The 15,294-nt window shown below is 41.0% G+C and overlaps 1 protein-coding gene across 2 annotated transcripts in view; it reads left to right on the top strand.

Moving 5' to 3' along the window:
• ACBD6 (acyl-CoA binding domain containing 6) overlaps positions 1-3,573 on the top strand; it is a 107,283-nt gene extending 103,710 nt beyond the window's left edge. The window contains exons 8-9 of one of the 2 annotated variants that reach the window (XM_073643283.1): positions 1,922-1,961; positions 3,237-3,449. In XM_073643283.1, the coding sequence (XP_073499384.1) occupies positions 1,922-1,961; positions 3,237-3,249 (53 nt within the window). In that variant the 3' untranslated portion in view covers positions 3,250-3,449. Of the gene's footprint in view, positions 1-1,921; positions 1,962-3,236 lie in introns of both variants that reach the window. The other variant, XM_073643282.1, reaches the window with a different exon arrangement.
• The last annotated feature ends 11,721 nt before the right edge of the window (positions 3,574-15,294 follow it).

The following is a 15,294-nucleotide window of genomic DNA, read 5'->3' as shown; positions in this document are numbered from 1 at the left end:
CACCAAATTTGGCACATTGGTATATCGGGCAGCTCGGAAGGTTTAACACAAGATTTAAGCTATCTAGGACCTACCTTTCTCGAGATATTTTCCCAAAAAATTGAACATTAATGCAAATATTTATTTATTGCCAAATGACTGGACCAATTTGCCACTTGGGTAAATCAGGCACTTTGGAAGGTTTTCCATCAGGTTTCATCCCTTCAGGACCGATATGTTTGTTTGATATCAGCAACAAACTCCGTTTTTAACCACACAAATAACAAAAGTTTAAACTAAATAGACCTGTATAAGTTGACTTATTCTATTAGTAGACTATTTCACGTCGCATCATTTTTTATTTTATTTTATTTTTTTTACTATTAACTTCTCCCTATATCCAATCTAATGTAGAGGTGCTGAGCAGCAGATCTTTGGGGGCCGGAACACCCAGTGATCTGATGTTGAAGGTGCCCTAGTTTTTCTTCACCAGCCTGTCCATGGTAGGAAGTTGTATAGATCAGTGATTGCTGCTGCTCCATAGGAAATCCTCCGAGTCAGCACACTTGCCATTTTCCATAAATACCCACAGATTTCTTGGACGCACCAGCGTTCATTCTCGACCGACATTCACACAGACTTGCTGGCGTAATAGAGAACCCTCATATTACTGTTTAGTGAGGGCCTTCATTGATGAAAATGTAGTACAGTCATGGCCGAAAGTGTTGGCCTCTGTGAAATTGTTCCAGATAATAAGTATTTGCCCCAAAAAATTATTGCAATTACACATGTTTTGTTATACACATGTTTATTTCCTTTGTGTGTATTGGAGCAACACAAAAAAACAGAGAAAAAAAGGCAAATTGGACATAATTTCACCACAAATGGGCAGACAAAATTGTTGGCACCCTCAACTTAATATTTGGGTGCACACCCTTTGGAATAAATAACTGCAATCAATCGCTTCCTATAACCATCAACAAGATTCTTCCACCTCTCACCTGGAATTTTGGACCACTCTTCATTTGCAAACTGCTCCAGGTCTCTCATATGTGAAGGCGCCTTCTCCTAACCGCAATTTTCAGATCTCTCCACAGGTGTCAATGGGATTTAGATCTGGACTCATTACTGCCACTTCAGAACTCTCCAGCGCTTTGTTTCCATACATTTCTGCATGCTTTTTGAAGTATGTTTGGGGTTATTGTCCTAATGGACACATGCCCAGCTTTCTGACACCAGGCACTACATTGCTACCCAAAATCCTTTGGTAATCTTCAGATTTCATGATGCCTTGCACACAGTCAAGCCACCCGGTGCCAGAGGCAGCAAAACAACCCCAAAACATGTTTGAACCTCCACCATATTTCACTGTAGGTACTGTGTTCTTTTCTTTGTAGGCCTCATTCCTTTTTCGGTAAACAATGATGTGCTTTACCAAAAAGTGCTATCTTGGTCCACAAGACTCTTTCCTGGAAGCGATTTTGGCTTACTCACGTATATTTTGGCAAACTGCTGTCTAGCTTTTCTATGTCTCTGTCAGCAGTGAGGTCCTCCTGGGTCTCCTGCCATAGCGTTACATTTCATTCAAATGTTGACGGATAGTTCGCACTGACATTGATGCATCCAGAGCCTGCAGGACAGCTTGAATTTCTTTGGAGCTTGATTGGGGCTGCTTATCCATCATCCGGACTATCCTACATTGCAACCTTTCATAAATTTTTCTCTGCCGTCCATGTCCAGGGAGATTAGCTACAGTGCCATGGGTTGTAAACTTCTTGATTATGTTGCGTACCATGGACAAAGGAACATCAAGTGAGATTGTTGATATTTTTCAACAATTTTGGTACTCAAGGACTCTTTCTGTTCTCCATGCTTAGTGTGGCACACACATACACACAATACAAACATTGAGTCAAATTCTCCCATTTTTATCTGGTTTCAGGTGTGATTTTCATATTGCCCACACCCGTTACTTGCCACAGGTGAGTGTGAACGAGCATCACATACTTGAAACAAAGTTGTTTACCTACAATTTTGTAAAGGTGCCAACAATTTTGTCCAGCCCATTTTGGGGTTTTTGTGTGAAGTTATGTCCAATTTGCCTTTTTTTCCTCTTTTTTTGTGGTGTTCCAGTACACACAAAGGAAATAAAAATGTGTTTAACAAAACATGTGTAATTGCAATAATTTTCTGGAGCAACTTCAAAGGTGCCAACACTTTTGACCAGGGCTGTGGAGTTGGAGTCCATTTTGGTGGAGTCGGTATAAAATGGACCGACTCCAACTCCTAAAATATATAATAAATTGGGTACAGAAGTTCAATGCAGTTTGTGGGGAATATTTTTTTCTTAAGAATTTTGGAATGTTCTGAAATGTCCTATAAATGTCTGTCCTATTCCTGATCTAAGGGTCTAGACTTTTAGCTGAGATGAATCTGTGCTACAGTAAATTTATCACTTAAACATGAGCCGTGTATGAGGGAGTCAGAGTCATAGAAATTGAGGAGTCGGTGGTTTGGCTTACTGACTCCACAGCCCTGCTTTCGACCATGACCTTACTTATCTTGTGGGAAAAAATAGTTAAAGGGAATATGTCATCAGAAAATGACCTATTGTTTAAATCTGATTTTTATGTAAAATGCATTTAAAAAAAAAAAAAAAATGTCATATCCCTATATTAAAAATCTTGCAATTCTCTCACTCGCCACTAGTTCTGTATTAGACTCTTACTTCCTTTTAGGCACACGTACATTAACAGAAGAGTCTGTCTCAGACCCTACGTGTTTGGTTATTGTGCAGGAGGAAAGCTTTGACCATTGCATATTGTGAATGGTGTATCCTGTGTTATCTACTGTATATAGAGATGTTGACTTTCACTGTAATCATGATGATATATCTGTGATGATAATGAGACTGCTGAAAAGTCAGAACAGGAAGTATGAGTCTAGTGTAAGACCTAGTGGCCAGTGGAAACATTTCCTGTGTTTTCTCTTTTAAAATAACGTAGTCCTAGATGGGCATCCATGTTTATAAATTATGTTCCCAAAACCGTGTATGGCAAAAACAAATCCAATCCGTGCAGATTGGTTATTACTTTTTTGTTATTTGATGGCTGTACTTTTCTGTTATAAAGAGTGGGATGGAGAATGTGGACTACAAAGCCCTTGGTGCACCTTGAGCCTGTTGCACACTGTGTAAATAACGTTATAGAATTCTTACTTTTTGTATCATATTGTTCATTTCTGCAAATGTTTTGCAGCTTCTGCTTGTGAGTTTGCCGATATAGTGGATCTGCTCTTGGACCACGGCGCGGACCCTTCTCTTGTGGACAACGATGGTTTCCAGCCACATGAAGTCACAGACAACAAAGAAATTTCACATATGTTAAAGCAACATGCCACATTCGGTGAACATGACAAACCTCCAAGCCTTTAACACCGTGCAAAATAAAGCTGACCACGAGTTAACCCTTTCTGGCCTTCACATGCTATTTGTTTTGTTGTTTTTTTATTAAGCTGTAATTATTGTTTCATCTTATTCCCCCCTTCATTGATGCATGCAAAGGTAATAAACTTTGTAATATATCCTAAAAGAAATGTTTCTCTGCTAATCAGATGCCTCTTTACTTCTATACTTGGATACTGCAGAGTGACTGTGCATTTGTTGTCTGTTCAAGTACAAAAGACTTAAAAAAAAAAAAAAAAATGGTAAAAGAAAAGTTCAGTAAGAAAAAAAAAAATGATTTTTTTTTTTTTTTCCCCTTGTACAAGCCATCACAAAGCTCCACTAACAGAAAAATCAAAATGTTCTGGTTCTTTATGGTGTAACCAAATGTTTTTTTTTGTTTGTTTGTTTTTTATTTAAAGGGGTTATCCAGCCTTGGGGTTGAAGTCTGCTGTTACTCTATGACTGCAGACTTGTGTATCCTCACAGCGCGCACACTGCAAACTTGCAGGATTCTCTGGTGATGGAAGCGGGTGCGCAAGTGACCAAGTATGCGATTTGCAGTCATGTGCCGACTAGACTTGCGCAGCCTCACTTAGTACAAGGGAATTGAGTGAATCTGGGCACGCCTAGTCGGAATGTGGTCGGAAGTGTGCAAATCGTACGTCACATGACTGCCCGCACTGAATAATCCTGACAAGCGCGCACTGTTCTTGTTGTGAGGATTGCAGGGGAAGAAAGGATATGATCCAGCTCCCAGATTCATATTTTCATGATGTGTTAAAACCAATAGTCCTTTTATTATAAACATTTTAAAAATTAAGGGGAAATATGACAAAATTAATAACAGGCGTTGAAACCTCTGACAAGAGGTGGAGGGGGGACGAAGGCAGAAAAAAAATGTACGCAACCAAACGTGTTTCAAACTCCCAAGCGTCCTTAGGCTTTGGTATCAGAGTAATGAGACAGACAGAATGAACCTTTAAGGAAGAAAGGAATAATTGGAGAACAGGAATCAGATGGGTGAGATGCCCCAGGGGAAAATCACCCTGCATAAACTTGAAATAAAAAAATATGCAATGTCTAGACAGATAATGACAGCAGTGATATTAGAACATTGATATACAAATATATAAAAAATACAATGAGACATTGATTAAAAAACTATTTCTACTTCTCAATCTGTGTTGGACCAATTCAGACTCTGCATTGAACAATATAAACAAATTGGACAAAAACGGACCCAGTGTTAATAATATAGCATAAGTTCTCTTCTCAGATTCAGACCATACTATACCCTGAGTACAGTACTTTGCCTGTCTGAGGATGGGAGAAGAGAACAGAGAAGATCAGACAGGGAAAGTCCCCTACTCTGTAAGTAGAGTGGGAATTATTACGGAGCAGCAGATTCTTAACAAGTCTGAACTAGGCAGTTAAAACAGCACTGCAGCATTGTGCTTTGGAGGAAAGGAGACAAAATAAGGTAGTGAAGTTTATTACAAAAATACATACCTTTTTTAAAAAATGATTTTATTAAAAAAAAAAAACTAGTTGCTCTTTAAATGCTGTAACACAAGCAAATCATTTTGGGAAAATCTGTTTCTATTGTGTAAAAGTTGATAATCATAAATTATATAAATTTGATACTTCAGTGTCAGGGATTCCACAGCGAGACGACACAGGGGAGATCACGCAATATCTCACCATGCCGTCACTCTGTCAGGATTTCGTCAGGGATCTGCGAGCACACGGTCCCCACTAATCTCTACATAGGTATCGCAAGCGACCAGTGAGCGTATTGGGTCACACCTCTGGATTCCAACACATGTAATATGTGTTTACGCCCTCCATACGGTCACTGTCAGCTTCATGATAGCCTGATTATTAATATTGCCAGCACCGACCAAGTTTGAAATATAATACAGGCCTGGCCGGACGCCTGCGTTCTGGTAGCATATATGGCTTTGTGGGAGGGAATGATTACAGGACAAAAGAAACAGAACTATTAAATTTTATATTTAATCCAAAAGGGAGGCAGTATTTAAGAAAAATATACAAGATTTTACAAAGGAGACGTTACAATACATAAGCAGTTACACAAAATAATAAGGATTAAAGCAGAAACTTACTATACGATCACGGAGACGATTCAATATAGCTGGAGGGGAGCGCTCCTCTGATTTGACTGTTATCGAACAGGATCCGTTGCATATAATAACTAACTATATGCTCCCGCAATGAATGTGGATCAATCTTCCGTTCAGCAGGAGAGATCTGCCCACACACCCCTGTGGTGACATCATGTGGGCTCGGGCTCCACTCTTCATGTTTTTATTAAAATAACTAACTTCCGCGATAACTTATCCCTGGTTGCTCGCAGAAGCCCAAAAGTGATACTATATTTTCTGTTATGAATTTACCTTTCTGTAGAGACCATGCATAGCGTACCTACGATCCGTTATTCTGGTGCTTTTGCGCTACAGCTCCACGGAGGTGTTTACAGCGACAGGAAAATATCCCTATCATTCCCTAGCTAACCCTGTCACTAAAAAATATGGGTCCCATCATTATTAGATGTATGGAACTCTAGTTATTCCATATTTCGTTTTCGTCCCTGAAGAGTCTGGAGACTTTTGTTATACTCTCTTTGAAGCCCTGGGAATTAAATTTCAACAGGTATCTAGATTTATCGCAAGCCTGCTTCTAATTGTCCCCTGCCTTTGCCAGGGGAAATCTACTCGCATTTTAAGTAGGTTGGTGGCACCTCTCTTGCCAGCATTTTGTGTACAAGGCCTTACTAAGGAGTGTGTTAATTGGGGTTTTGTGCTGAGATTTACATGGAGACAGCTCTTGTACTGATAAGTGGTCAATTGCTAGCTCTTGTCTTGTGACAAAAGGTGGATAAGGGAGGGGTGGAGAGGGGCTTGGGAGAAAGACTTATTATTATCTATGACAGGGGGAGATAGAATATTTTCAATATTTCCCTGACATTCAGTAATTGTAAATATATAATTTCAATGGTGCAGTAATTAAAATAACTCGCAGAACAAAGATATGCAATATTTACTGAAGAGTAACAACGTAAAGCAAAGGTCCAAAGCAATTGCGGAATTACTGTGCTCCCCACCAGCGTAGCCAAAATGATGGCTATAATGATTAATATAGTGTTTGGTTGATGTATATATTTGTCTGATCAAATGTTCATAAAGATTGTAAAATCCCCAAGTTATGTCTATAATGAAACGTTAACCTGCTATTGAATACATTTGGCAACGGCGCTTAGATCGCAGGTTTCCGGACAGCTAATTTTTCCCTTGGTTGTATTCACCTTCACGGTAAAGTGACATAAGGAACATCGGTCGTGTGAGTTTAACTTAAAAAGCTGCTCACAAGGAAGAACTAATCTATATACGAGCCAACCATGCATTACTGTTGCATCCAATGAAGGAGTTAATTCCTCTCTCAAGCCATATGCATGCGGGTTGTGAGCTGCCCTAACCATTGCAAATGCCGCAGCATAATCTGCTTTACAGCAGAGCGCTCTGCACATATATATACTCTCTGACACGCACACATGCTCAACTATAATCCCTCTCCTTGCCCTTAACTACCGTTAACCAAAGTGCTTAATGCACAATTTAAGCTGGATCCACTCTAAAAACACTTTAATTGAGGAGCATTAAATGTTAAAATGATTAAAAAAAGATGATATAAATAAAACCCAAAGAGAGGCTGAGACCAGCATCTGCAGTGATGGGGACGGGAGGGGGAGCGCTCGATCTGTCTTGTGGCTTAGAAAGTTCCAAACATTAATACGAGACCTCCGTGCCGGGCTTCATGTGGCCATGTCAGGCGCAATAATGCACTGTTTGCGTAAAAAAAATAATAGAACCATTGATACTGCTACGGGATAAGCTTAAAGGGGTTTTCCACTTTCAGGAAAGTGGGCCCCAAACACTGTAAAATACCCAACAACTAACGGATCAGGTTCTCGCCCTCCCTCAACCTATCGCCGACTCCCCACCGCTGTTGGGATCTCTGTCTTTGTGCTGCAGCGGTGACATCACACCGGCAACGCAGATCACCGTTGTGGCCAATCACTGAGCTCAGCAACTTGTACCGTCTACCACAGCACAGCCACTGACCACATTTATTGTCTACTGCGGTGATGTGTGCTGTCGACGTGACATCACTGCTTTAAAGGGATTGTCTGGTTTAGAAAAAAAAATTTCCCCAGAAACTGGACTACACTATTCAATGGGTTGTGACTTGCATTGACGCTCATCCCCCATTAAAGTAAATGAAGTTTGTTTGTTTTTTTCAGTACAGGGCCGGACCAGAGCTATAATTTAACCCTGACATTTGAAAGCACATAGGCCATTGCTGTCCCCCCCAAATATACTTCCCATGGTGGGGAGTATGAAGATTGGCTTCAGTCAGAGCTCAGAATACAGTATACTAACACCGATAATAGAGAAAAAAAAAAGGTATGGCACCCACTGGTTTCTAATCACAGCAACGGATTCAACCATGTTATCAGCTTGAATAGCTCTAACCCTCCCCTCCCCCCAATACCGTTACATAAGAGTAAATCATACCACCACACTGTGACCGCGTATTACCACCACATAATGACCGAATAGTGCCACCGTACTGATCATAACCAAACATGAATGTACCAAGACCAATATCACCATAAATACTGCAGTATTATCAGCATATATTTTACTGACTGAATCATACCACTATACTGATCATTAACCAAAACCACTGTAGTGAGACGGATATTGCCACCATAGAGTGACCATATATTGGTAGATATCCACTTTATACCAGAGCACTGCAGACCATATATTTGTATACTGTACAGAGAAATCCACTGACGTTCTTGCTGTTTGTAGTTATTCACTTTTCCGTTTTGCCCAGACCGCTATGACCTTTTCTTTTATCCGTGACTTGTCTCTGCAGAATGTAATACACACATCTTTGGCTCATCGCCCTCTTCACATTCCCCTCTTCCTTTACACCCAAATATTACCATCCATGATGCCCCTCCGTGCCCTGCTAAGTAATAGTACCCTCCTTTTGTGCACAGAGTCATAGTGCCTTCTCATTATAGTAATACTGCCCCGTACCTCTGCTGTTCTGTGCCTCCTCATAGGAATACAATCCCTCTATAATAATGCCCCCACTGTACCTGGCAATGAACAAAATAAACTCAAACCTTACCCTCTGTCTATGAGCTGTGGTGTGTCCTCCTGCAGTCTCCGGACCGGTACAGGCCCGTGGCCTGACATTTCTTTCATGGCCCTGGCCTCTGGCAGCCTGTGTCCTGCCTAATGGTGGTGAAGCCGGGAGCTGATGGCTCTCTTCTCTGCCGCAGTTGTAATCTTTACATGCGTCCTGCTGGTATGCACTCGCTGAACTTTGCTTTTATACCTGATCTTTTTTTTTTCAGCAAAATAATCACTCAATACAAGGTTATAATTACAAGTAGAGCACGGCCCAATTCTCCATCATGTGTCCTGCTGTACATATCGATTAAGAACCTTTATGAAGTGATTGAATATTCATGCAAAGAACTAATACATTATCTTTTGATTCTACAAAACTTTAAAGGGAATCTGTCAGTAGGATCAGCCCTCCTAAGCCGCCTGTATAGACATGCATGGCGTAAAAAGTTGAATAAAGTGATACCTTGATATCTGCAATTTGATGTTTTATCCCAGAGAAATCCACATTTTTCTTAACATGTAAATCAGCTAAGATCTATGGGCCGGACATAGATCTCCCAGAGAATCTGCCTCCAGAGCTTATTGTAAATGAAAGAGGACATTACCATTTTATTCTACGACCTAAATGCCCGTGTAGGTTTAGGAGATCCTACTGAAAAGATTTGGCATTATTGTTGATATCAGAATTCTTTATGGGGTTCTCCACAATAGATCATTTCTACTTCTTCGATGGATCCCTTGAAATTAAAGCGATCATCCACAGTGACTTTGAAGCCGGCCTACCTCTCTCCTTGTATCTACCACCGCCTCCTCCCTTATTATGAGTTGTCCAGTCCTCTTATATCTAAGGTGGTTGTCATAATGGCATGAGGGCGGCAGCAAATACGATCCATGCCTCCACAGCGCATGGGAGGCGTTTAGACTTGACGCTATAGCTGCCATCAGACTGCCGGTCACAATGGAGGAGACAGCAGAGGGCAAATATATATTCTTTACAATGCCAGGCTGGAAGGTGGCACAAATTGTTCAATTTCCCTGCAGCGCCAGAAGGATATAGGCAATACACAGTGACTACATGAACGGACGGTCAGTATAATGAAGGACAGGAGAAGTCCTCCAAGAGATGTTCTTTGTAACTTCTCCGCACTCTGACAAAGATATAAGATTCCTGTACAGAAAGACCCGATATTTACTTAGCATGGCATCATAGGGTCTATGAAAATGGGTTTTCTAAACCAGACGACCCCTTTCATAATAAGTCTCAACCAGAACATTAATATAAGGCTTATTTTCTATTGACTTGGACTTCAGAAAGTTCTCAGATTTCTCTTTCACAAGACGGTCACTGTGTAGTCTCTGTGCAGTATATACACTTCCGATACAGATCCTCAGTGTCTGCATGGAAAGACACAACAGCAGCTATGATGCGTCATTGCACCCTTTGATCCAGAAGGAAGAGGTCTTATGTGAATCTACCGTGAATGTTTCATTAGTGGAGGCTTTAGTTCAGGATTGTCACTGAAACCATTATTAAGGATAATGTCACCATGCAGGACATTGCTGTACGAGCCGTGTAAATGAGTGGGATTGTGCTGTGTCAGTGACGGGCACGTCTAGTGCTGAGTCAGATTGGCAATCTGCTATATACGACATAATGCTTGGTAATATAAAAGCATCATTGTGAGATGGCTCAGCGTTATAGAGGGAACTTTAATATCAGGATCCGGGTCACCAATCCTACTACCTAACCTCCATTGGTTTTCATCCATGTAGGATGCAGGGTCACGCACCCTCCATGTTGGACACATTCAGGACCTCTAGTTTTACTCATCTATTCTATATGAAGATGCATAGAAGTTAATGCCGATGAGCATCATTGTGAGATGGCTCAGCGTTATAGAGGGAACTTTAATATCAGGATCTGGGTTACCAATCCTACTACCTAACCTCCATTGGTTTTCATCCATGTAGGATGTAGGGTCACGCATCCTCCATATTGGACACATTCAGGAGCTCTAGTTTTACTCATCTATTCTATATGAAGATGCATAGAAGTTAATGCCAATGAGCATCATTGTGAGATGGCTCAGGTTTATAGAGGGAACTTTAATATCAGGCTCTTGATCACCAATCCTACTACCTAACTTCCATTGGTTTTCATCCATGTAGGTTGCAGGGTCACGCATCCTCCATATTGGACACATTCAGGGCCTCTAGTTTTACTCTTCTATATCAAGATGCATAGAAATTATTGTCAATGATCTCAATAATTTTCCCCTTTTTCAGAAGGGCCATTTTACTAAACTGCCAGAAATCTAGCTTAACGGGAACTAGTCAGTCGATTCATGGGGTCCAAACCACTTTACCAAGGAAAGAAATTGTTAGCCATTTTCCTGCACCAGCCACTGTAGGAGAAATGTAGTATTAGGGAATGTTCACACAGTGTTTTGTCTCAGGCAGGTTTGGACTTGAAAGACTGAACATATTTCTATGTAAAAATACCAAAAAACTGACCTGCCCTTCCAAACAGAAAAAGACAAGTGTGAACAGGAGCAAGCTAAGAGAGACACTCTATATAACGAACAAATTAAAGTTGCACTCTAAAATGCTATAATATGTAAACATTGATAATATGAAATTGGAACTGCATTACTGCTGTAGAAAACGTTAAAAAATGAAGGTACTTAGCTCAGAAATTGGCCAATTCATGCACATCTTCAGGCTTTTGAGCGTCTCGTAACCCTTTCAGGTTTCCAGAGTGGTGGCCGATCCATTCTTCAGGCGGCTTTCGCTCTGCAGACAATCTATACTTTACAATACAAGGCTCAAAAGAAGACACCCTTTTTGAGTACTTTTTAGTCATCATTTTTTGCTTCAAAACACGCTAGCTATGGGGTAAATCTGCACATAAAACTGTGCGTACTCGCCAGGGAGACTAAGGCTATGTTCATACATGTTGGAGTTTTTTTACGTCACAAATCTGCAGCAAAACTGACCTCTGGCAGGAAATCAGCTGCGTCAAAAAGGCAGGTTTTGATGCGTTTTTTTGTTCATTTTTCAGCATTTTTTCACTGTCATTCTGTCTCTATTTATGCATGTACATAAAATTCTGTGGAAAAAAAAGAACCCCATTGTATTTTGCCATCAAAAACGCTGAAATGCTGCTGCGTTTTTTCGGCTTTTTTTTCACCACCCATTACTTTCTATGGGTGAAAAAACGCTGAAAGAAGTGACATGCTCTATTTTCCAAAAACCCAACCAAGGCACAAAATACGCAGCAAAAAAAAAACAAAAAAACAACATGATGTGTGAACAGAGTATTCTGGTTTCTCATAGACTTTGCTGGTACTGCAAAACGCAGCTGAAAATTTGCATAAAAACGCTGAAAAACACAACATGTGTGAACATAGCCTTAGATGTTGCGGATGTGAAACGCGCCCCGCAGGTCAGTTTACACTGTTTGGAAGAAAAAAAAAAGCATAGTGGGCATGAAATTTCTACAAAGTCTATCCACTTAGCTAGAACTGTAAGATGCTACGTTTCTGACACAGCGAAAATCTCATCGTGGGAACACAGCCCAACATGCTGACCATTCAAAACTGATCTCCGTTTAGGCTTATAGAGGGGATCCCAAACGGAGTCCCCTCTTTATGATGTCCATATGGACAAAGGTTATTTTTGAGGCGATCCACTTAAGGATCTGGCATTACTGATATTGGCGCAGCGCCTGAGTAATCAAGTTAGATATCAATTTATAATCCTATATGACACAGTCATGCCTTCTGGGCTGCCAAAAAAAGGTATTGATGCATAACTTTGCAAATGAATCCATAGGTGCAATGGATCCGTCCACATATTCTCATGCATGCAGCATTGTTGGGTGCACCGAGCCTGTGCCCTAAGGCTGTATGGAGTAACAAGACCTCTATTTTTGCCAAATGCATGAAGATGTCTTCTCCTAGAAGCGATGCTCCTTAAGCAGAGTACCTCTGTACTGAAAGAAGACATTGGACCGTGCTATGATTTTTGCTGTCTGATTCCTGTAGAATACATTCAGTTTGAGGTATACATAGGGGCCATGCACGGGAATGGTACAGCTGCTTCTTTTCTATGTGTTTCCATTGCTCCCATTTACTTTCCTGACCATTTTCCTAACAATGCTCTCTCCTGACATTTGTACTTAGTGGTAATTATCTTGTATTGATTGGAACACCATGTGGCAGATTTTTACTAAACCGTCCTAAAACGCTTGCCTGAAAAAGCACTTACCATATTTAATTAGTGTAGAACAAGCACTATATTAAGACCAACATTAAAAAGTTCACATATAGGATGTTCTGAAGATCCAATGTGAAGGCAAAGTCAGCAGTGAAAATAATGCCAGTAATCCATGGCCACATTTACATAGTAACATTGGAAGCAAAATACCGTTGGGGATAACGGACAACCATCACAATAACATTGACAGTCAATGAATGGGATAATTTAACTGTACACCACCATAAATTAGCCAGATAATGACCACAAACTGCATTTCTCTCTGGAGGGCAGCTAATTGAATGCTTAAAGGGTTATTGTCATCTCAACTTTTCATGGCAAAGTCAAGAATAACTCCATCTAGGTTCCGACCATTGGAGGTTGAGCTACAGCAATGGCCAAGAGGTCCGAGTTACGTTATTTTCAGAACTCGCGTAGCTCAGCCATTGTGAGCTGTTTCTGTAGCTCCATCACCAGTGGTTGAAGCCTGGATGGAAATACTGCGATCCATGAAAGAATTATTCTTCAGTTCTTCCTCTGCTGACTCTTCAGGGAAACGTAATGGTGTAAAATACAGAACCCCATGATGTGCTAATTTTCAGGCGACCTTATAACAAAGAGGTATTTTCTGTAGCATACAGTCCCTTTCATCTTTATGTAATTATTATTTCTGAATGACAATGAGAGCAAAAAAATGTTTTTTTTTCCGTTTCACATGCCATAGAATCCAGTTGGAGAATAAGAAAAGCCCCCGATATGGATTCTCAAACTGGTAAATGTAATGGTCCAATGACACATCGAATCCCAAACTGATTTAACATTCGGCAAACCTTTTATCTGCTAAAAGAATCTACTTTCTATTGAAAGCATTTTTGGAACACTATTTTGAAAAATTAACAATTTACCCATATCTCCCAACTTTCAAAGATAGGAAAGAAGGACACAGTATGTAGCACGGAGTGTGCCCTGGAAATGTTTATTTTATGAAAAGTCACTTTCCTAACCTCGCCAAGTCCTTTATATGTACCCACACAGAAATATTGCTCCAAGTGAAGCCCCTTTATTGTTCCAAATTTTTATGATACCCCTTATATGGCACCCTGTGTGGTCCCATACATAGTGTGATGGCCCCATACAGTATGATCAACACTAGTGATGAGCGAGCATGCTCATTACTCGAGATTTACGAGCATGCTCGTTACTCAAGATTTGGAGGCATGCTCGGGTGTTTTCTGAGTATCTTCAGCGTGCTCGGGTGTTATGTCTGAGTCACTCCGTGCGCATGATTTGCGACTGTTTGACAGCTTTAATACATGTGAGGAATGCCTGTTTCTTAGGCATTCCTCACATGTATTAAAGCTGTCAAACAGTTGCAAATCATGCGCAAGGAGTGAGTCAAATATAACACCCAAGCACGCTGAAGATACTCGGTGAGCACCCAAGAATGCTTGCCGAAAGGGTTAATAGAACATACTCGCTCATTACTAATCAACACACAACCTCCCCCACACATAGTATGATGCCCCCACATACACAGCTACCCACATAAGGTATGATTCCCAGACAGTCCCCCTCACACAAAGTAAGATACCCCCTATAGTACCCCACACATAGTAAGATGCCCTCAGTGTACATCCCAAGCAGTATGATGCTCCCACACAAGCAACCTACTTGCCTTTGTGTCCTGCTTTTCTGCTGAGCTATTCTCTGCTGCCACTCTGGTGACCTGAAGGTCCTTCAGTCTCTACCAAGATTAAATGGTGGAGTAAAGATCTGGTGGCTCCCTGCTCCACCATTGTATCCCACTGTCTGTGTGGCCAGAGGGCAGAGATATAGCTGAAGTCGGGACAGCTCTCCAAATTCAGGACTGTCCCACTAGATCTGGGATGCTGCCAGTCAGGTGACCTGAAGGTCCTTCAGTCTCTACCAAGAGTAAATGGTGGAGTAGCGATCTGATGGCTCGCTACTCCACCATTGTATTCCACTGTATGTGTGGCCAGAGGGCACAGATACAGCTGAAGTTGGGTCAGCTCTCCAAATTCAGGACTGTCCCGCTAGATCTGGGATGGTTGAGAGAAATGATTTACCGGTATATGAGGGACCCTGTCCATTAAAGCACCGAGTCCCTGTAGGTCTCTTGCTCTAAATATTGGTCTGTGCGCCACTCTTTGATGCCTTGTAAGAAACTTTATTCTCCACTAGTAACTGCTAGAAAAAAATTGGCTTGTGAAAGGGGTATGCCATGCATTCATTTTAAGGAATTTCCCAGTATCTGTGAGAATTTACACTTTATGTGCTTCCATGAAAAATATAAAAGGCACATTATGGGCACAACAGGCCACTGCATACATTGTATTTGTAGATGCATATAACACGGAAGTC

The sequence above is a fragment of the Phyllobates terribilis genome, unplaced genomic scaffold, assembly GCF_046119375.1.
Source record: "Phyllobates terribilis strain yellow unplaced genomic scaffold, ASM4611937v1 Scaffold_8__6_contigs__length_399053987, whole genome shotgun sequence".
NCBI classification, from domain to species: Eukaryota; Metazoa; Chordata; class Amphibia; order Anura; family Dendrobatidae; genus Phyllobates; species Phyllobates terribilis.
Note: the sequence above shows the minus strand (reverse complement) of the source record. Positions and strands in the feature narration are given on the sequence as shown.